Raw genomic sequence first — 23,739 nt, 5'->3', positions numbered from 1 at the left:
AGAATATCATTCGGTTTTTAAGGCGCTACACTAAGGAGATTCCTGAACTAATTCTCTAAGTGTTACTTACTTGCAAGGCGCCAGTTTTCTCTCGCAATCCCTTCCATCGAACAGACACTGAGCATTGTTGCACACCTCGTCGCAGACATCGTTCATAAACACGTCCCAGCAGTTGATGGGAGCCGTGCAATTGCGCCACGGATTGATCCCCAGCGAGCAGTCATTTCCATCGAAGTTGCAGGCATACCTATTGCATTCCTCGTCGCAATGATGATTCCCAGACTTCTCCTCGCATCTGTTCTCGATGCACTTCTTCCTTTCCATTTTTAAATCCATGTCGTACGCGTTCATGATCTTCGGGCCGTTCGAGTTCGCTCTGCCGAAGATTCCTCCGCTATAATTCGGGTCGTAAATCTCGCAGTTCTTGCCGGTCCATTTAGGTGGACAATCACAGGCGTAATCGCCAAGCAGGTTCTTGCAGACTGCGTTGGACTGCTGACAAGGATTGCTCGCGCACTCGTCTCTAGCGTCTATTTCGCAGTGCGTTCCGGTGGTTCCAGGAGGGCAGTAACACCTGTACCCGACTTCTGTTTCGGCCACTCTGCAAGTACCACCGTTCAAGCATGGCTCACGATCACAATACGAACCAGCGAATTCGCAGTTGCTTCCGTAATAGTCGCTAGGACAGAGACATGTGTGTCCAGCTTGCTTGGCCGTGCACACTCCTCCGTTTTGGCAGGGGGAGCTGTCGCAGAAGTTCACCTTGACCTCGCAGTGGCGTCCCATGTAACCCGGCTTGCAGTTGCAGTGATAGTTGTTGACCAATTGTACGCAATCCTGCGTCCCAGGAGACGTGCACGGATTCGACAGACACTCGTTGATGTCGCCCTCGCATCTGGGGCCGACGAATCCAGGTGGACATCTGCATTCGAAGCCTCCGACTTTATCCGTACACGTTCCGTTGTTGTGGCAAGTCCCGATAGCGCAATCGTCGACGTTTAACTCGCAGATAAAGCCCAAAGTTCCAGGCGGACACGAGCAGCTGAAATTACTGATGAGGTCGTGACAGGTGCCACCGTTTTGGCAAGGATTGGGCCTGCAGTCGTCCACGTTGAGTTCGCAGTTCTGACCCTGGAAGCCCTTCGTACACTGGCACTGATAGGAGCCGACCAGATCCTTGCATGTGGCACCGTTCTGACACGGAGCGGAGTCACACTCGTTGACTTCTTCTTGACAGTACGATCCCGTGTATCCCTCGAGGCAGTGGCAGCGATGACTGTTACCAATGTCCTCGCAGGTCCCGTTATTGCAGAGGTTCTTCTCGGGTACTCTCTTCCTGATGGCTGCGTCCTTGCACGAGACCATCTCCACATCGCAAACCTTTCCAGTCCATCCAGGGGAGCAGTTGCAGTGATACTTGTTCTTGTATTGCACGCACGTGGCCTGGTTCTCGCAGGGATTGTTCCCGCACCAGTCCACGTATTCGTCGCATCTCGTCCCGGTATAACCGTAAGTACAGTGACAAGTGTAATACTGAACGTGGTCGTGACAAGTGGCGCCGTTCAGACACGGCGAACTGTCGCACTCGTTGATGCGGTACTGACAGTTCGACCCTGTGTATCCTGGTTCGCAGACGCAGGTGTAGTTGTTGATGCCGTCGATACACTTGCCACCGTTCATGCAACTGCTGTCCGTGCAATCCTCGTCGTTGGTTTGACAGTTTATCCCGGAGAATCCAAGTTGACACTGACACGTGTAGGAGTTGACGTACTCCTTGCAGACGGCGCCGTTCTGGCAGGGCTGCGACAGACACTCGTCCACGTCGATTTCGCAGTGCTTGCCGCTGAAACCGTCCACGCAGAGGCATGTGTAGTCGCCAATGCCGTCCAGGCACGTTCCGCCATTTTGACAGGGGACTGTAAGAGATATAATGGTTAAATGGTTAATAAAGTAAACGTTTTACTATGGTGACGGTATACGATTCAGGAATAAGGATTCTAATATTTCTTGTAGCCTTTATGATTTTTGAATGTAAGTGATTTATTAAATGATGAGTTTTTAGACTGATCGTATATTACATAACGTAAGCTTTAACCTGATGACCATTATGTATGACTACGTATGTATATGTATGTACGAAATTTAGTGGCACATTTTTGCTTATTATTATTATTCTAACAGATTAAAAATGTACTTGGTAATTACAGTAATCGTAAAAGAATAACAACAAGCAAAATTTTATGGCTGCTAAAGTTTATATAGATGCATTGCAATGGTCATCAGGTTGATGACTTAGAAGGTTTAATGTACCAAAATGACGAGTAAGTGTATTTGTTTAAACTAGAGTTATAAATTATTGAATATAGGGAGGTACAGAATTCATTTCTAATAAATAATGATGATATATACTCACAGGAAGCGCAATCGTCGGTGTTAATGATGCAATCCCGTCCTTCGTAACCCTTCGCGCAGACGCACTGATACGAGCCGTTGGTGTTCCTGCAGGTAGCGCCGTTTCTGCATGGGGAGGTCATCACGCATTCGTCGACATCTTCGTCGCAGAGTCTGCCTGTGTAGCCGACGGTGCAGGTGCAGGCAAAGTCCAGGAAGTTCGATGACGGTGAACACTTGGCGCCATGGAGACATCTGTAAGGGCAAAACGTTAAAGTTGATTCAATTTCTTAACCAAATAAATTAATAGGACATCCTTTGCCAACTTGGATGCTGTTTCTTGGAGCGCGACAATCTTGGGAAAGGTTCTGCACCTTTGGACGTACTATACGGAGGATTAAACCTATACGCTATATAGATTATTGAAGTATTATAAATACAAATATAATCGCAAAGGGTCAAACATAGCCAAAGCCAATGATACAGTAGAATACCATTTGTCTGAACAAAATGTTTGTCAATGCCCGGTTTAATGAACTTTTGTTGGACTTGTATTATCTGAACTAGTGTCAAGCGTAACTTCAATTATATGACCACTTGACAAACGACAGTGTAAATACATTTCTTTTGGTTCCATTCCTCAAAAAATATGCATTTTAAGAATGTTGCGTAAAATTTTAAAAAGGAACTCTCTCTGGATCTGCTAGAGCCTTAAGTGTGAAACAATGCAATTAATTTAGAGTGTTTGAAAGATTTGTAGAACCTAACATTAGTAAAGCCCGTAAACGAAAATAATTAATTGTATCTTAACACGCCATACTTTATGTTCAACAGTTCATGATATATTTTGTACTAATATTTCGAGTATATTAAATAATAAATATCTATAGCTATTTTTACTCTTCATTCAAATAAACAATTTATCTAGCAGATTTATCCAATTACTGTCCTTCCAAGTTATTTCTCCGTTCATGAACATTTAAATATTGCTATAATTCAAAGAATGAATTAAAAGTATGATTGAATCCACTTATGTCCAAATATTGGGGTCACTGAGATTCTTATTACATAAACTGCTGTTTCCCAAAATGCTCTGTAAATATATAAATAGCATTCTACCGTACGTCTAAATTCCAATAAAATCCAAAACTGTCCCTCCAAGAAACATCCTTATTCGACACAGAGCGATCTCAGTCGAACAATTCAATATTCGTACTTGTTAGGAGAGCAAGGGTCGAGCTTGTCCTCGCAGTTCCTTCCCGTGTGCGGCAACTCGCAGACGCACTTGTAGTCGTTGACAAGGTCGATGCAGGAGCCGCCGTTCTGGCAAGGATTGTTCGCGCAGTCGTCGATGTTGGTCTCGCAGTTGGTGCCAGCGTAGCCAGGCACGCACTTGCAACTGTACCCGTTCAGGCGGTCGTTGCAAGAACCGCCGTGCTGGCAGGGATTTGAGCCGCACTCGTCGATGTCCGCCTCGCATCTCTTGCCGCCGTAACCCGGTAGGCAATGACAGATGAACTGGTTGACGCCATCCTCGCAGGTGCCGCCGTTCACGCACGGGCTGCTCGCGCATTCGTCCACGTCGCTCAGGCATCTAGCGTCGTAGTAGCCGCGAGGACACTCGCATCGGTAGCCGTTTATCAGATCTATGCAGCGGCCGCCGTTCGCGCAAGGATTGCTCGCGCACTCGTTTATGTCCGTCTCGCAGTGCTGGCCCGTGAAACCTGGCTCGCACTCGCACGAATACCTGGAAGAAGAGACATCGTATCCGCTGAGGATGGAAGAAATGATAACGTTAGAGCGGGCCAAGATTTTGCCAGATTAGAGGGTTCGCGCACGAGAGAGTCGTTCTTCGCCGGGGAAGAATTTCTTCCAGGCCTCTCGGAGCCGAGGAAGTTTCAGGGGGAGATCAATTTTGCCAGATTCTGAGTGGGTGTGATAGCAACGAACAGATTCGTCCGAGACGCTTTCGTTTCTTTGGATATTTTTCAGCTGTTATTCTGTCGGTTGAGGGATTCAAATCCGGAGGGAAAGGAAGATGCTAAACTTTCGGTTGCGTAATTTCAAAGTTGCAGTGCAAGTATTTATGCAGTCTGGATAAGAGCATGAACGCGATATTTCTGAAATTTGGTATCCAATGAAAGCGAAATTGTTCTAATGTAAAACACTAGCAGTTTTCTTTGATACGTGTTCGCCTAAAGAAGTTTAGTTTCAACTATGTCTCTGAGGTAATACGATCCATTTCTATGGTTTCAAGTCGTCTTTTTATGTTGCCATCCGAATGGTCGTCGAAACAAGTATTATAAATTAAAGAGTATCAATTAAAAATGATTGAATACAACGATATAAAGCTACAAAATGTGACGATGACCTCCTCGATCGAGGTTCAAATCGTCCTACAACAAAAAGAAAAAATCCCACCCTTTCTCGAAAAATCAAACCTTGAAATATGAATAAGTACGTGGAGAATGTCTCATACAAAATTCCGTACGAATTTAAAATATACAAAATCTGCAAAAATATAGTATCTAGAAATCGACACTCTTAGCTCTTTAAACAAATTCATGTCATTTCTTTAAACAAATTAGTCATTTTTCGTGTCCACGCTCTGATGAAATAGACTGTACATTTGTACTCCAATGAGAGTCTGCCAGAAGGGTTTGCTTCGGAGTTGAAGGATGTAGAGTGAAGAACTTACGAACGGTTCCAATCGAACCATTTTCAGTCCCAACATCCGAGGACTTTTCTTAGCCACCAAATCACCTAATCGCCGACTCACCTGTTGATACCGTCGATGCACCTCGCTCCATTTCTGCACGGATTGCTATAGCACTCGTTCACGTTCACCTCGCAGTTCGTGCCGGACGTGCCGGGCCTGCAGATGCACTGATACCCGTTTATGCGATCCTCGCATCTACCACCGAATTGGCAAGGGTTGCTCTCGCACTCGTCGATCTGGATCTGGCATAGCTTCCCCGTGAATCCCGCGTAGCAGTTGCAACTGAAGCTGTTCTCTCCGTCGATGCATGTGCCGCTGTGACAGGGATTCGACTGGCAGTCGTTTATGTTCGTCTCGCAGGAGGCGCCGGTGAATCCTGGTGGACAGTCGCAGGTATACTTGGCTATTGAGTCCTGGCAGAGGCCTCCGTTCTTGCATGGCGAGGACGCGCAGTCGTCTATGTTGATCTGGCAGTGGGCACCAGCGAATCCGTTCGCGCAGGTACACTTGAAGGAGTTGATCAGGTCGGTGCACACGCCGCCGTTTAGACAGGGCTTCGCTGCGCACTCGTCTATGTCGATTTCGCACTGGGTGCCCGTGAAGCCTGGAAAAAGAATTTCGGGATTGTTAGTGAGATCTGTTCGGAAAAATACATGTAATTGGAGTTAGTTGATTATAATAGATTAGAGATGATTTATTTGATTTTGGGGATGATGACCGTTTTGCTTGGGCAAATTGTAGATGCATATTATTTTTAAATAGTCTTTAATTTTAGATAGAATTTATCATTTTTATTATATGTTATTTTAACTTCCATGTCTTAACGCCTTACCCACATTATGTATGGGATTATCGTACAATTTTAAGCTCATTCGAGTTCCATTAGACTCTGGATTTGTGCCAAGCTTAGAAGTGCACGGCTTAGAATATCTAAAGAAGACTTTTGGAATAGATTTGCTTTAAAACACTCATATATGGGTGACAGGACTTCTCACTAGGTATTTACAAAATTTATTCTGAAGATGAGGTGTTGGTTAGCGTGGCAGTCAAACATGTTAATTTTCAAAGGTCTACCCGACCCTGTAATCGGCCGTCGTCACTTTCCGAATGTAACAGGTCCGATCGCGTTCAATCGAACTGTACATCGAAATAAAAAGGAGCAAAAGGTATTTGACAGAGGCACAAAGAGGTCAAGAGAGGGCATTTCTTCGATCACTTCGTGCCAAGATTTCTGGCTCGCAGCTCCCATTTGCGGAGAGCGTAATAAGCACGTAAAGGAGCGGCAGTTACACACGTTCGTCAAATTGTCGCCGATTAATGCGTTTCGGAAACTGGAATTTGCACCCGTGGCGGGCATGTTCCTCTTGGTACCGCGTGCATTACTCGAACGGGGAATAATTTGCAAGATCTTTTTCGAAGGTATGAAACGCGCAACAGCTGCGCACAATTACCCGAGGTAATAAGAAGCGCCGAACAAAAAGCTGCGATCGATCGAACCAGTTGAAACCTTAAGGTTAACGGTACACGCGCAGCTGATTCCTCGTAATGTCAATTATCGTCGCGATTCCAGTTTGCTTCTTATCAGGGTAAAAGTACGGTACCGTCGAATGAGGTGACTCGGTCCAAAGGGGTAGGTTCGCACGATTTTCAGAAATAAAGGTGGGATTTTTTTAGACTAGATCGGCTGACTGGGGAGAGATTGCATGTGGATAGATTTGAAATTTTGGAAAAGGGTACTTCCACATCGCTGAAGATAATATTCTTATCACGATTGAGGAGCTGAATGTTTATTAACATTCTACAGTTTATTAACAGTCTACAGTTATTAGAAGAGTGCAGTTGGGAAGTATATTTATTGAAATTTTTAGAAATTTTCTAATTCTTGTAAGTAGGTTTGTTAGTACTCGATAGTATACGCATATTAGATACGAATTATTTGGAATGAAAATACAAATGATTTAATTGTTGCCACAATCGTTTATTGTGCGAGAAGTAAAGAAAGTAAAGGTAAGCTATTATTTTTACCGAGTTCTCAATCCAGCACACATTACGCAATAAAGTGTTTCAGGGACGATTGTAACACTGCGTTGCATGAGTATCTACCAAATCAAATTAATCTTTGTTTCGTTTGTTAAAAATTGCAAATATACACAGCGGATGAATTAAGTCGTCGTAGAGGCGACCACCAACAATTAGCCTTAATTACGGCCGAGCAGGAGCAGGAGTAAGAGCTGGAGGACGAAACTGGTCCATCTGGACCAGAAGACTATTGCTAATTGCATCTTGGAGCTTTAGCTCTTTGCACTTTCTTTTATAATTATCTCGGGTAATTAGAGCCTACGAGTGACTATCAAAGAAATTGCCAGATACAAACAAAATTAAGGGATGGTATAAACGAGTTTTAAACACTTTTTGAAATTTGTGCTTCTGCATACAATATTTAAAAAATTGTGAATATAAATTAAACGACTGTGATATGAAAATTATACAAGGAATATGAAATAAATAGAAATTGAGGTACAAGTGCACATCCTCTGGACATGTTCAGTATATAAAATCAACAGTCTACTTTCGACTAAGGATACTACTCGCAAATAGCGAGGTCAAAGAGCCGAGTAGAGAGAACCGAAGAACAAGAGTCATTAGGAGTAGAGAAAATTAATTGGAGAGAGTTAGAGTACCAGTTCTGACCAGATTACTTTAATTTTATTTAAATATCCGCGCCATTCTTCGAAAAACAAGATACAAATTGAGTTCACTAATTTATCTTGCCCCGCGAGCGTAAAAAATTTCTCCTCGCTAACTTCCTTAATCTTGTACTATTGTTGTAAAGCGATTCGACAACAAAATACATCGAACCAATATCCTAATACCAGCGTCCAAGATTTATTAATTTCTCTGTAAAATATAGGAGAAACCGTGTAATTCCCCGAACGTGAAAGTGGAGCGCTTGGAATTCAATTCAGAAAATTCCGGCTGCCGCTAATATCGAGCCGTAACCGATACGGTGTCCTCTTAATTGGAAGAAAACTAATTAAGAAGAGTACGCCAGGGAATTCAGTAACTGCGCGACTGTCCTGATAGATTCCTTGTCCGTGTATGGCGGACTTCTCAATGGGAGAAAGTTATCAGTCGACTCGCTTTGGCCTTCCGCGTTATAAAGGTTCCATGTCGACCAAAGCCAAGTGGCTGGGATGATCGTGGACCGAATATTTTCAGTTTCAACAACGTGTAATTATATTTTCATTTGTCCGTGGGAATTGTTTGATTGTGTAATTTCAAATTTCAACATTCTTGTGGTGTCCATATTAATGCAACTAATATATGTATATGTATATAAAATTGCAATTATTCTTTTCGATATATTCTATACTTTAATAAGAGACAAATTTTAGTATGCACATCATTATCAAAACTCTTAAGGTGTTCATGATGATGCAACTAACATGATGTATGTAGACTTGCAATTATTCTTTCCAATACATTCCTTATTTTAATTAAAGAAACTCAAATGTACGTTGGTTTACAATTAATCTTTATAATATATTCCTTCCACTAATTAAACGAACTTTAACGTGCATAGGATTATCAAAATTCTTGTGATGTCTATAATATTGTAACTAATATAATGTATACAGAATTGCAATTATTCTTTTCAATATATATCATCATATATACATATATATTTTTTATTTTATCGAGCAAAAACTTGAATATCCATATAATAATCGAAACTCATGTTCTGTCTATAACTTGCAATTGATATTGTACGTTTCACTACGTTTGTAATTGGCTGTATCAGACGAATTAAATTATTCCTTTGTTCTTTCAGTAAAAGGAACAATAGCCGTGGCGATATGCCCTCGGAAATATCAACGATCGTCGGCCGGATGACGCGTGGATTTTTACCATATTTACATTCACTTAAGATTTCTCTGTCTCCTCCCATTCAGACAATGATGCGGCTAATTCAGTTGTGAATGCACGTACAAGCCGCCGGCGGATCGTCGTCGCTTCCTCTCGAATCTTAAGGGCTGTGTACACAACGGATCCACCAACGTCATGAATCATTGAGCACCTTGCACTGATTTTTCTCATCGAAAGTGATCGTACCATCGTATCTCCGCAGCCGCCTATCGCGACGTTGCGAATTATAGCGATCGCCGTCAAAACGATACGGGATAATAATCATCAGCAACACGTGGATAAACTTTTAAATTTACTTGTGATTTATTTGTAATTTATTTGATTCCATAAACGAGTTTTCAAGTTCGATTTATAAAATTGATGGTAGATGGAAATCTGTCTACATCTACCTAAAATAGCGATTGTAATGATAACTTCGTGATATTAATAAATTTAACATAATAATAGTCTCGACAGGTTCCGCCACAAATAATATTTTCGACTGCGATTTCCATCTTCGATACTTCAAATCATTCTTATTACACCTGAAAGCGTTATTTATAACACAGCTTGTCGAGACTATGATTACATCAAATAAATTTTAAAACGAACCGTTATGTTAGGCAGATCTATTTTAAAATTTCTGAGAGAAAATCGAATGTAAAACTGTTGCCGTAATTGACTTTTGGTAAGTTTAACGTCAGGATTCAGGCGATGATGCTTTACCACGCATCGAAGTCACTCGAGCGACGATCTCATTAATATTACAGCCATGATTTTATTTTGCAAAAACAAGCTGCATCGTCGATCGTAGTCCAGATGCAACAATAAACCGGGGGTGATTCGTTTCCAAAGGACTGCGTAGGAGTGCACGGAGTTGGGTCACGTGTGTCCGAACGACGATGAAGATGATGACCGGGCCCGAGCCTATCTACTCTTTCTAGACCTTCCTCCAGGGATCACGATACGGAAACGAATCAGGCAGAAATCGAACCTCCGCGACCGGTAACGGGACTCGAGATTGCGGAACAATGCGAACGAATTCCGTGGGGACCTGGCTGCATCGCGGCAGCGTAGAAATTAACAGTTTTCGTCTCGCGGTTGACTCCCTGGAATGTTATTGGCGCGGTGACGGAGCCAGCCTTTGGATTCCAGGTCGCGCGTCTGATAACCTTTCAACCCCGTCGAGCTTTTCAAAGAAACTTTCTCTGAATCGGAAACGACGCAGTGGTTCACAGACACGTGGTGGGTAAATAGCGATTCTTAAGCCTTTCGACGGTGTCGAGGTTTTACAAAGACTTAACGATATTAAAAACTATTTCTGAACTTTTGAAGCATTAGCTAAATGCTATCTTAACACATCCGCGCTCGGCAGATGTTTCACGTTTCTAATACCGAGTACTGACGAAAATAATAGAATTCTGAAGCTGGACACCGCAAATTTGTATCGTTACGGCAAAGATATAAATTACAATATATGTTTTGTAATATCAATGTTCTAAATATGTAGTGTATAAAATAAAATTTTCATCGTTTGGAATAGAAACCAGGAATAGAATTTCAAGTGACGTACATTCACGTCAGCGGTCGCGAATGTGTTAATCAAGTGCTATATAGGTATGTATAACGTTTACTTTCACCAAAATTAGTAAGTATATGTTTTGTAAGATATGTTTAATACGCGTCCGTTTGTATAATGTGTGTGTGTAACGTATAGTGCGTATGCAATTGTACACTGTGTGTACGGTGTTTAATATGTGTGCGTTTTTCAGTTATTTAGTTATTCAGTTTTATACAATTTTCTATAACGTGTTTTCTATAACGTGTGAATATACGTTGCATATCACGTGGAATTAAGTTTCCTTGTATTTTATGAATATTACGATGAAATGTAAGAAATAAAGTGTCGCGAGCGTTGTTGTTAACTTTTACGAAAGTCTATAAACCCATTCAATTAAATTAATTTATTTTATGTTCCCTACCACGTGCCATTGACTTGAAACTTAAGTTCATAAAGAATAAATAACTCACTAAGGGAGATATTAACCCTTTGCACTCGAGGCCTTTTTTCTGGTATCTACCAGCATGCTCGAGATGCTTTCTTAGCATTCTATTGCCACGAATGCTAAGATTATATTGTCTTCGAAAATGTGATCTGTAATTTGAGATTTGAGAATCGGGTCACCTTTGCGTCAACGACAATCATTTTATTGGCACTTCGAGTTCCAATGAAATTAACCCTAAAGAAAACCTAGTGGTGACTGAGAGTCACCTCTCGAGTGCAAAGGGTTAATAATAAATATTTGTCTAACTCATTAAAATAAAGGCATACGAATAAAGGTATACAAATGAAAAAAAGTCCCGAGGCGTGGGCAGTTGAAGGTTTTATCAATGCGTGAATCTTCAAGCCACATAAATTTCATTTCTTCATTTCCGCGGACACAGGAGAAGAGGACAGGCGAAAAAACAATCGGACGTACTCTAAGGAGGAACAGAAGAGGCGAGAATCCGATCCGAGTTTAGCGGTCGTTCATCGTGGCCGCGCAGCCAACTCCCACGTTTAGCCAGGCGTGTTCGGATAATTGTAATCTATTGCCTCGGCAGTGTTCTCGAACCAGCCTACGCGCATTGATAAACTATGCGAAACCTAGCCACACTCGCGGATGCACTTCACCAGGATCCACGTCCTCTGCCCCGCGGCCCTCCCGCATCGAGAGTGCCTCTCACCTGTCCTCGTCCTTTTCTTGCGCTCCGCCATTTCGCATCGACGTCTTTGACTGTATGCAGAGATTCGAGCCCCAAGGAGGAGCATGAGCGCGTCTGGATTAAGTCTGGGATATTATTGTCCCTCTTACGACAACGAAGGAACCAGCGAGGCGACTCAGGTCGACTAGGATCGATGCTACCATTCCAATGGGCAACTAATTATTGTCTAATTACGATATTAACAAGTATTTGCGCGATGTTTTGGAAAGTGAGAAGTTGACGGGTTTGTACGGTAGAAATTTTAAGGATAATGTATAAGAAACGAAGGATGTATGTTTTTATATAATATAATTATTTTATTTTCTGTGTGGAGAATGTCAATGAATTCTTTTAATTACGAAGAAGAATCTCCTTATGTATAACATCAATAAGTATCAATATTGCTACACTGCTACAATCATCTTTTTCCGAGTTATCTCTAAAAGAATTCCCTGCAGAATAATTAATTTTAGTCCCTTGCATCGTCCTGATGTGAAATACTACGTCCTAATAAACGGATATCGACGATTACGTTCCGAGGCATAACATAGAGCACACTTTATGAGTAGGAAGTGCGCTCGACTAAATCGCCGATTTATATTAGAAAATCAATAATTCGAGTTAGACCGCTGGTCTATTTAGTGTCGCAACTGTCGATGGAAGGCTTTGTTTGCGTAGGTTGCACGCGCGCTCGATGGGTGGCGACGATGTTGATTAACAATGTGCATGATGCACTCTGTTGCTCTAACCATAAATTACGTCCCACGTGGAATTCGAGATCGATCCGAGGCGAATACAAGCTGGACTAATTCCGTGACACGGATATAACCAGTTCCGGCGAATCCCTCGTTTATTTTCTACTATAGCAATTCGATTTAGGCTGGATAACAGACGGAATATATTCTTTAAGTAAATTCATTTTTTTTGGGGGGGGCGCCCCAGAGGAGCTGTCAGCAATTTATATTCATTTAACACACGAAAGATAATATTGACAGGTAGTAGATCAAAGTTAATGTTTAAAAGAAGTATATATGTTATCAATGCTCCTTTTAGAGATCACTTCTATAGATCATTTATGCCTCTTATCTTTTATAGATTCCTTTAGGTCTTTTTACGTTTCAAGTATAGTTTATAAGATTCCCCACTTATATTGTAGAAAAAATTATTTATCAATTATGTTTCTCAATACGCTAACTTTTAGATAACTGTTTACTTTCTTAAATGCATCGTCACTTTTACTTTATAGATTGTTTCACGAGGAAATATCAATATAGTCTGATTTAACGATTTCATGTAACTATGATATAATCAGTGAAATATTATTGTACATTTGTGTAATTATCAGGAGGTAATGGTAGTGTGAAGTATAATGAAAGTTCATCCTTGAATGATACAACAAAGGCACGATAAGTATCCTTTAAAAATATTGCGTGTAAAAAGTGTGAAATTGGTAAAGGGTTAATTATTTTTCGATTTAAGAAAAAGCTTGGATATCTCGAGAAATAGAAGACAAGAAAACATGAAGAATTTGAATAAATTAAAAGGATGATTTAATTTAAATAAATTGAATTAAAAGTAAATAATTAAAGTTCGTGTTTACTCATTACGCCGAAACGCAACAATATGTTATACTCGATGGGCGATCATCGAACAGAAACAAATTGTTTTTATTTCAATTTTGTCTTCGTGTCCTGTATTTTACGAGGTACTTTATTTTTTCAGAAGTCAAAAATAATTTCTGCTGGAGAGTCACAGGCTTCGAGTCTGACGCCTCAGCAGACGTCAGTTTTCTCAGAAGAGGATAAAAAGATAAAGGAACCCCGAAGCAACGAATTTAGAGAGACGAGAGTAATTTGTTGGCCAGCGGCGGATTTCTTCAGCGCCGATGAAATTGACGACGTCGATCAAATGGCATCGTCCACATTACGTCGCGGTCGCGGAACCCTTTGAGGCCCTTTCTCGATCCTCGTTGAAGGAACTCCGTCTCGTGTACCGATCCGGTACGCGAAAAACGATCGAGAAGCTGGACTTTAGCCTGATTCGCAGGCCTACGTATACGAAATGTTTCTGTAGCCATTACAGTTTCGATTTTTCATTTTCATTAATATATTTTCATTCTCTTTTAAATTGTCAATAATACATTATATCCCTTGACTAATCTGGCAGACTATTAAGCGTAGAAATTAATTCTGTGCCTTTCTAAGGTAATCTTACCATTTATTTGCATAGAAAAACTATAGTATATCTCTTAATTTTTCCTCAGTGATTCCAAGAGAGCACATACAGTTATAAAACTGAAGGTTTTAACGCGATAAAATTGCCAGTAAGTATTTCTATTTAAAAGGGTTTAGGTGGGGTTGGTGTTGTTTAGGGGTTTGTGGCTTAGCCATCGAATGTTCGGCGTCGGACCGTTTCTTGGGACGCGCCAAAAGTCTTTACACCAACAATGTATATCTTAAATTCGTTTCTCGAAATTTCTGTCTAAATAAAAATTTCGCGCCCCGAGCCCTGGTACAAGCAGTAAATGATGACGACTTCATTGGACGTATTTAACGTATTTCGTGGCCGTTCCGTCGCGGTCTTTTCTTCAACAACCCGGTTCCATTTGCTTTAATTGCGACGAACAAGAAAAGAATAATAAGACAGCGTCACGGAATCCTCGCATTAACGAGAATTTCTCTCCTCGACTCCCAATCAGCTTCACTTCTCGTCTCGTTTGCGCGGAATTTTTACGGGTTTCACGAGTCCGGCTTGTATCGCAAGAATTCTTAATATCGTAAGAAAACCGTGTTTATCGCGTTTATGCGTTTTAAATTCGAGAACCTATAAAGACCAGTATCAAGGAGACATCGTTATCGATCCGCGGTTAGATCGGATCGACGATACTTCGAACGCAAATCGTTGGAAATTAAGCCGGGATAATTCTGATCTCGCTGATTTGTGGTCATTGGCATGATTTCGGTTTGGTGCTCCTTTTTCCCGTGGGAAGTAAAGTAAGCGCCGCTTAATTGGCTTGTGGAATCTGTATTAATTCGGGAGAGGTGAGCTTAATGTCAATTAACGATTGCGGTGTATTTTTTGGTTTGTTTATGTACGGTATGTCGAACGGTAAAGCGGTCTGTTGGGCTTATTGCTGCTGTTTATGAAGTTGTTGAATTGAAACTGCCAAATGATGTGGACTGTTTAATATTTAAAACGAATTGATCAAGATTCATTTTTGTTTCGTGAAAAAAACAAATTTTAAGAGGAATATAATCATAAATATGATTCGATCTGCTCGGTTCAATTTGTCTTGAATCGACAGTTACACGCTATAATAAAACAAACTCAAGTTCAAGTTGTGTCATTTTCACACTTTAACGGCCGCACTTCTACGCAGTAAGGGTAACAACACACACACGTTGTGCGAACGGCCATTAAAGTGTTAATATGATCAACGATATGATAACGAAGCCGCAGTTCGCAAATTGGAAAAAGACTTTTTGATTCGTACTGGTGCCAAGACCTTACTCTCCAAGAACCGTCCACATATTAAGAAACACCCTGTATAATACACCTTTATACGCTAAAAGTTGCTTTTATGAAGATTATTTCACGTTTCTGGTCCAGTAAAATGCCTATAGAAGTTCTTCCCTATATTTTCTCTACAATTGGGTTGTCTGGAAAGTCCGTGTCGATTTTTGGTAGGTGGTACAGGTCTGAATATATCGGAGTGGTTGAAATAAATGACATACGCATCCCTTAAAAGGTGAAAATATCGTGGAACAAACTGATACCTATGTAATTCATGAAATATATATTATTAAAATTCAAATATGACTTTGAATTTTTCTTAAAAATTGCCACGAACTTTCTGAACAACGTAATAATTTTTAGAAGATTTCAAAGACTTCTCATTTCTATGTAGAATATTCTACGTAGAGGATGTCCAATCTTGAAAATATCTATCTACAAATACAATTCATTAAAACTAGACATCCCCACGCTCAGATTTACTCTTATCCTTAGAGTATTCTACGTAACGGGTGTTCGATCTTGTCAATATCTACAAATGCAACTCTTCTTCTACAGCCTCGAGGCACCGTTTGACCACCCTCTGAATAAGCACACGTTAATTCTTATATCACAAACCACACGTAGACGTCCCGATATGGTAAACGCCTATAGGCGTTCAATAAATAGCGAAAGCACGCGTGACGTAGACATTCAACGCACGATGTACGTTCGAAACCGAGCGGTAAACGGCTTATCGAACAAAGGACCCCGTCATTCTCGCAAAGAGATAAATAAACATCGCTCGATTGCGTAAATCAGCCGCGCAGGCATCCCAGAGACGAGCACAGAAAAATCTACGACCTGCAGCGTAGAGGATCCGGTGGTATTTTCGCGCGTACTTAATCCCTCCGTGGAAAATCGACGCCTGGAGACCATCGCGTCGTTTGCACACAAAATCGACGGCGTTACCCACGCCTCTGTTTCCAGAAAAACCCTGGAGGCTGCGGTATATCTGCCGATGTTAACTGTAAATCCTCGCAAGACCTTCCGGGGAGAACGTCCGCCGCGAAATTTACCTGGGATTTGTGGATGTTAATACGATCGTCCCTCGAGGAAATAACGGTCGATCGAATAGCTAATTGCGCGCTATCGCGGAATGAACTATGCCGAAAATCCACCTGGACGACCGCGAGCCGCGCCTACGAGTTCGGAAAAATCCCGTGGAATCGGAAAACTCTGACCTTCGGCTTCCAAGCGAACCCCACCCTGTTGCCTATGCGCTTATGGAGGAAAGTTTAGAAACGAGTTACGCAGCTGCGCATTCTTCAGAGGTATTTTTTAACGCGGGCCACGCGTTTCTCATTTTTCTGGTGAATTATTTGTGTTAGAATGTGGGAACGATTCTAGATGGTGGATATCGGGTGATGTTGTTGACCTTTTGGTTCACGTCGAGTGTTAAATAGTGTTCAAAAGTGGCTCGACCAGGAGTCAAATACTATTAATAGTAGTAGTTAGGTACAATACTATTTATACTAGACTTGGAATCTGCTGACTTTTTGACTGGGAAGTTTGAATTATTTTCTAGTAACAGCGTGCTACGAATAAATTGAAATTTCTAAGAATGCGTGCGTTTAACGAGAATCATGTTCATTTCTATAAATTCTAATTTTATTTACGACGTCCACCCACGCACATTAACACTTTGCACTAGAGGCTTTGTTTTCTGGTATCTATCAGCAACTCGAGATGCATTCTTAGCATTCTATCGTCACGAATGCTAAGCTTAGATTAACTTCGAAAATGAGATCCTTAGTTCGAGATTTGAGAATCAGGTCACCTTTGCCTCAACGACAATCATTTTATTGACACGAGTTCCAAAGAAATTAAACCTAAAGAAAACCTAGTGCAAAGGGTTAATTTATAGCCAACTCTACTTCGATACAACCAATTTCTAAGAAACGAATAGAATTCAAATAGAAAACAACCGAGTCGAAAGGAGTTAAGTGTATCTGTCTAACTGTAAACTAACATCGGGAGGGGCAGCAGGGTCGTCGATCTGCCGCGCCGGAAGGAATAGAAAAATTCCGGAAGCTCGACGCGATCGTAAACCTGGAGTGCGTTTCAGCGACCGCTGGAATTCCTCGCGAATTCCTCGCGCTCGTGCAAGGCTGAATTTCGCCTGTCCTCCCCTCTGGTGCACCCGCGGGGATATCGCCAGTCGAGATTCCTCTGTTCCGCTGGCGATTCCTCGATCGCGAGAACGATTATGGTCTTTCGCGGAGGCGCGGCGTCCCGCGGCTTTCGACGGCGCCACCGCTTTATGGAAAATTTATCAGCCGGTTGGGGGATCCGTGATCTCTCCAGGGCGTGGAAAAACGTTGCTTTCATTTGTCGAGACGAATTGACGGAGGCAAACGTCGACACTTGAGATATTAAACTTCTCGACGGGGATTTGAAACGGAGAAGGGAATGAGCGACGTCTGCTAAGGTGGATCGTCTGTTGCTTCGCGGCTAATTGAACCTCGTGCTTCTTGAGACGTTTGGATAGCAATATTAACGCGACTTGATTGCGACAAGATAGGATACGAAGAAGAATTAAACGGGAAAAGAAATTAATTAGTGAAAGTAAATTAAACGTAGACGAGGATGCAAGAGGAACTGTTACTGACCTAATATATTAGATTGTTCCAAAAGTTTCCTTTGTTTTATTAATAAATAATACATGCACGATATTTTATGCTTTATGTTACGTTACTGAATTGTATACGATCCATTTTGGTCCATTAGTGTTACAACATCGACATCTAGAAAATTAGGATGTCTATTTATATAAGCACTGACACACAAAATAACTGAGTGCAAGTCACGAAAGAAACTTTTGGGATAATCTAATAGATACGAGTTATTGAACTTTGGATTTGATAATGTAGTGGTAACCTAATCAGAGGCGAACTATTCTGTCTGAAGTAAATAAAAAATCTCGCGACGATGTTGTCGTATTATATAATCGTAATAATATACTGCAGATTCGACGTATTTATGCTACAAGAAATTATGATAAATACACGCATAAACGAATGGTATACGGATTTATCCAAACGAAATATGAATATCATTATATTAATTCATAGAATATATTCTACACGCATAGTGTATAATTTTTCTATATTACCTATATTAGTGTACGCCATAAATGCGTAAATTTTGCAATCTATAACATTAATCATGAATATGTATCCATAATTTGTTCAAGCCTTCACAAACTTCTTCATAACTTCAAATTGCTCGGTTGTATTTTCTTTAATCCTTCAGTCTATACCAACGTGTGAGACACGTGATAAGGAATTTGAGTCGAACATGAAAACCACGAGTCAGACACGTCGTATGAACGTTGGTGAAAGGGACTTTATACTTGAATATAGCACACGCGTTATAAGAGCAAATCGTAGGGTAAAGGGTTACGACTATATGTCTCATACCAAAACAACTGTAACCTGTAACTTTGTACGAGTTATACCTTCCACTATATTTTCCACTAGATTATAGCTTCACCTTCCAAGGTTATCGAACAAAGTGTCAGATCGTTCATGCAGCGAAATCCTTCACGGTTAGATCTGCCTACCGCGATCCAGAAATCGCGCAATTAGAAGGGACGAGAGCGTTATCCGCGATATCCAACAGTACCCGCGAATTGCAACAATCAACTATGTCCCTCTGCCAGTTCACGGCTTCCTGAAACTCTGAATAAGGTCGGGAACTGGTCGGCTGGCCGATGTAAAATAAACTTCTGCGTCTGCCTGGCACGGCAATTCCCAAGGCGGTGCTTCGCGATGTGCCCGCGGACGAGTTCCTCGGCCTGCGCTTTTTTTTCCCCCCGGCCGGTCGCGGTGGCTTGATTAATCGCTCGTAATTGGCCAGCCCCGTTGCGTGACTGGAAAGGACGCAGCTCTGTAGAAAACTCCGTCGACTGTCATCCGAATCGGCGCGTTGGTCGTTTTTCGCCAGCTGCGTCGATGTAGGAAAATCCACGAACGCGCGTTCGTCGATCGGAGGCGTTGCGAACGAGATCTCGTTAGGCAAATCTTACCGAGTTGTCGGAAAAGGACGATCGAGACGCTAATTGCCGGCGATCGAGAATGTTGCTTCGGGATCCTCGGAGCATCAGCCGGGACATCGGTGTTATAATCGATGGCATACATTACGAGTTGTTGCATCGTCGTAGTAACTTAAAAGTCGTCGTAATGTCGTCTTTCATGGGAAGACTGAGGCCGATCGTACACGGCGCAACCGATTTGAAATTAGTGTTGCAAACCGTTTGCGCTCTTTGTTTTACCTACTCCGCTATCTTTGTTTTACCTAGATCCACGGTCGCATGCAACTATGTAGTTTCAGAGTAGTTTGAAACTGATCGGTTGCGCCCGTGTGCGATCGACTTTATGGTTATCACTCGGTACGTCGATGATAATCCTCTGTTGGGTGGATTTTATTTGTTTTACTCCGAACGAATATTTTCTTGGTAACTTATATACCTATTTATGGATTGGTATTAACGGTCTTGTTATTGGAGAAATGCTCTTTTTGGTAGTGAGAAATTACAAGGGAAGCAAACCAATCGTTACAATTCGTGAATTAATTGATATTTCAGCGAAGGAGGTGACTGAATCTTTCGAGCAATTGGATATCTTCGTATTGAAATATTATGCCTAAAATTTCTTTGATTCAATTAACAGGGATCATTTTTATTAAGGTTGACCCCATAAGAAGATCGGGTACCTGTGGGTACGCCAAACCCGTACTGCAGCTGCGACCAACCACAGCTACAGCCCCTGGGGGCCTAATTTTTGTGAACTTGACATTCCATTTGAAATGTCTCAAGATCGAGCAAAATTAAATCTATCGTAAAAACCTTAAACACTGTCTTGTACAGCGAAGAATTCTATTCCAGATGACTGCGGATCTTTATGCATTTATAGAAAATTTAAATATGCAAGAAACTATAAAATGCAAACAATATGCAAGAATATAAAAAAGATTGAAAGTAAAGTTCATGTTATGATATTTGCAGAATAAAATAAATTCCTATTTAGGTTCAATTTTTGTAGGCATGTTCGCGAAGACTTTATTTTGCATAAAGATCCGCAGTCTACAGATGACAAATAATATTTTGTCAAACATATCATAACTCTTGTCAGGCCAATATTAAATAAAAATGACCATTACTTGTGCGTCAAACCAATAATGAAATCGTCATCTCGATACTTTATCTACCGGAAGCCTATTCATAAAATTCCTAATTCTAACATTTACCTCCTGGAATTTATTAACCGTGTTGATTGCCAATATTATAATGCTCCTATACAAAACGAGTAGCAGCATTCGCGATTATCCGTTCGATAAAAAGCCGGTTAGGCGTATTATTATTGCAATCGTTAAATTCGAGCCGGCCGTTACTCGAAATCATTTAAGGAAGCGCGAAGTGCAATTTCTTTAAACGGCTGGCGAATTACGAACGTTATTCGCGAAACCTTTTCGCGAGACCGCTGCGAACTGTGACCCTTTCAGTCGACTGCTGTATAATCGACCTTAAACTCGCGCCGTTCAAATTACCTTTCGCCGACTCATTGCACCCGTCCGCGCCGAAAGAAAATCGAACCGTTGAACTGATTCTGGATCGGCCCGAATATTCGATTAATAGGTTGGACCGCGAGTAAAATTCAGGTTTTGCGTATCATCTCAAAGAGGTAACGTTCGCAATAATCATGCTCGCGATGAGAGTTTTTTTGTGGTCCTGGCACAGTTTTATCGATTCCAGAAATTTTCGGACAGGTGCCCAAGTAGCTAATGTGCGTAAGTTGATGGGAATGTGGGTTGCGGGGTTATACTTCGTTAATTGACTGGGTGTCAGATCTCACTATTTTAGTGAGGTATTGTTTTATAGAATAAAAGGCTGATACAGATTATTTTAGTACGATTCAATTTATCATGAATGTATTTTACCCTCCTTACCTTGTTTATAATACCCTAGATATTTACAATATGTTACATCTAATAAATTATATTCGTCATATACAATTTCATAATGTATCATTTACGTTGACAACTATCAATTTTAAGATTGTCTATAATCATACGACAAGGAAAACCTAAGCTACCCTTAGCTACAACAAATTGATTAGGGACTCTGATTTCGGTTAGGCGACGTTTCCTTTTATTTCATATCCAGTACTAATCTCTTTTTGCGAGCATTGCATCCCTTACAAATATCTCTGAAGTAACCAAATACAGACAAATTTAACGAGTAATTCCCTAATCATACCCTGAACACTACAAGTTGCTAGCCTAATCCATTCAACAGTCCAATCGTCTGATCCCTGCTCGTTCACTTCTTTAATTCGCCATTCCAGCGATCCGATTAACTTTGCTCTAAGCTCGAATCGACGAGATCTTGCGAGCAACGATGAAATATCAACGACGATCGATGACGATCGTCCGACACGCGCAAACGGAGAGCTCGAAGCGATCGGAAGCGCTCGAATATCCAAGCAGGATATCGCGTGCGTGCGTAATATTCATTAAATCGTGGCGTCTTCGCGCCAGGAAGCCGACGAACCGGCTACCACGAAGAGGCGGGAGAAATGAGAAGACCAGTCCCTGATCTTTTTCCACCGCGGAACTGGAGGGCCCAACAAGGAGAGGCTGATCATCGACCATCGACGTAACAGGCGATGCAACGAGCCGCGATTAACCAACAAAATCGGAGGCTAACTTCGGAGGAAACCAAAGGATTCGATAATGAGATCCACGGGAGTGGCGATCGATCGAATTTAGAATGTGTGAGCATATATCTTCTAGATGCTATTATGAAAGAACGCACCTTCAGTCTGGTTTCTTTATTGTTCAATCGACGTTAACACTAAGACCGATCGCACACGGGCGCAACCGATCAGTTTCAAATCACTCTAAAATTAATTGCATGCGACCGTGGATCTAGGTAAAACAAAGATAGTGGAGTAGGTAAAAAACAAAGAGTGCAAACGGTTTGCAACACTAATTTCAAATCGGTTGCGTCCGTGTGCGATCGGCCTTCCTATCATAGAGGATCGTTTGACACATCGTGAAATACACATTGATTTTTAAAAAGAAATTCTTAACTTATTAAAGCAGATTTAACATGAAACGTGTTAAACGAAAATGTGTAAATTCGAGTGATCCACAAATATAAACAGTAAGAAGTGTTACAATCGACTTAATAGTATCAAACCTTTCTAACTTCCATTCCGATACTGCCCTCGAAATATATCGTACACGATCGATTCTAAATGATCCACTAACTCTAACGATAGACCCATAGATCGTGTGAGTTGCAAAACGAGAGGAAAGAATGAAATTTCTCATTGAGCAGTTAAAATTTCTGCATCGGCGGCGGTCGCCCGGAGCCAAGGAGATAACGTATCAGAGGCTCCACGGGGAAATCCGTGGCTGGCTCGACAGGGTAAAAATGCTCCACCGGTGGTGTTGTGACCTGGGTGTGGCGCGGTCGACGCGTGGAGATCTCTCGCATATGTGTAACCGTTTCTGTTCGCAACGGTGCTCTCTCGAGCAACGCGGGAAAGAGACGGAGCCTCTGCGTCCGGGAGTGTGGAACTGGGCGAAAGCACAGCCGACCGAACGTACCGGGTTATGGGTATCCATGAGAAATACGGATAGGCGTTATGCAATCGTCGTGTAGCCCCTTGCTTTCTTTTCTCTCAGCCCAGAACGGTTTCGGTTGGACGTGTGCGAGCGCGAGTGTGGGTGTGCTCGTCGAGTAAACGCACGCGAACGTAATTAAAAGCATTCCGAGGGAACGCTCGATTCCACTGGGCGATTATTGTTACATATGCGTAATCAATTGCGTTTGCTTGTGTTGCAAATTGGAGCCGCGATTGCGCAAAAATTGTGGTGGCTACGAGAGCTCGACGATGGAACAATTGAATGAAGAAGCTTGATTAAAGGATTCTACGTGTGTTAATTAATGGAGGGTATGGCTTATGCTTGAATGTGTATACAAAATTAAGGGAAGAAGTAACGATGTGTAAATGGGAGGCATTAACACCTTATTTATCGCTCTGTTTAGAAAGAGTTTACCATTTCGAAAAAGGCTCTCTACTGTAGGTTGACATTGATTTGTGCATATCAAGTGCACATGGTGTGTGCGTGCACTTGGTATGTCAAATGTCTTGTCTGTTCCTTCAAATTGAGCTCTGAAGGTAGATAACCAAGAACATAGTTGATAGATTTTGGTAGGTAGACACTGTAATAAAAAGCCTGGTACATAAAGTGTTAATTTCGAGGGTACGATTCATGGTGGTGGTACAATTTGTTGTTACTGTGTAGGGTTCACTTTTCTCGAGATATTAGCTGCAGAGAACGAGATTTAAACTGTCGAAGAATTGAAAACTGAGGCGCAGAAAATGAACTATTCCAGAAATAAAGATTCTTTG

General features: G+C 41.6%; 1 protein-coding gene across 1 annotated transcript in view; it reads right to left on the bottom strand.

Moving 5' to 3' along the window:
- The window catches only part of LOC128891840 (neurogenic locus Notch protein), a 355,943-nt gene that overhangs the window by 6,715 nt on the left and 325,489 nt on the right, over positions 1-23,739 (bottom strand). The window contains exons 9-12 of the mRNA XM_054151691.1: positions 5,171-5,714; positions 3,608-4,138; positions 2,414-2,646; positions 71-1,916 (exon numbers count right to left, since the gene is read on the bottom strand). Of these exons, the coding sequence (XP_054007666.1) occupies positions 71-1,916; positions 2,414-2,646; positions 3,608-4,138; positions 5,171-5,714 (3,154 nt within the window). The remainder of the gene's footprint in view (positions 1-70; positions 1,917-2,413; positions 2,647-3,607; positions 4,139-5,170; positions 5,715-23,739) is intronic.

The sequence above is a fragment of the Hylaeus anthracinus genome, unplaced genomic scaffold (genome assembly GCF_026225885.1).
Source record: "Hylaeus anthracinus isolate JK02 unplaced genomic scaffold, UHH_iyHylAnth1.0_haploid 12002, whole genome shotgun sequence".
In the NCBI taxonomy this organism is placed as follows: Eukaryota; Metazoa; Arthropoda; class Insecta; order Hymenoptera; family Colletidae; genus Hylaeus; species Hylaeus anthracinus.
Note: the sequence above shows the minus strand (reverse complement) of the source record. Positions and strands in the feature narration are given on the sequence as shown.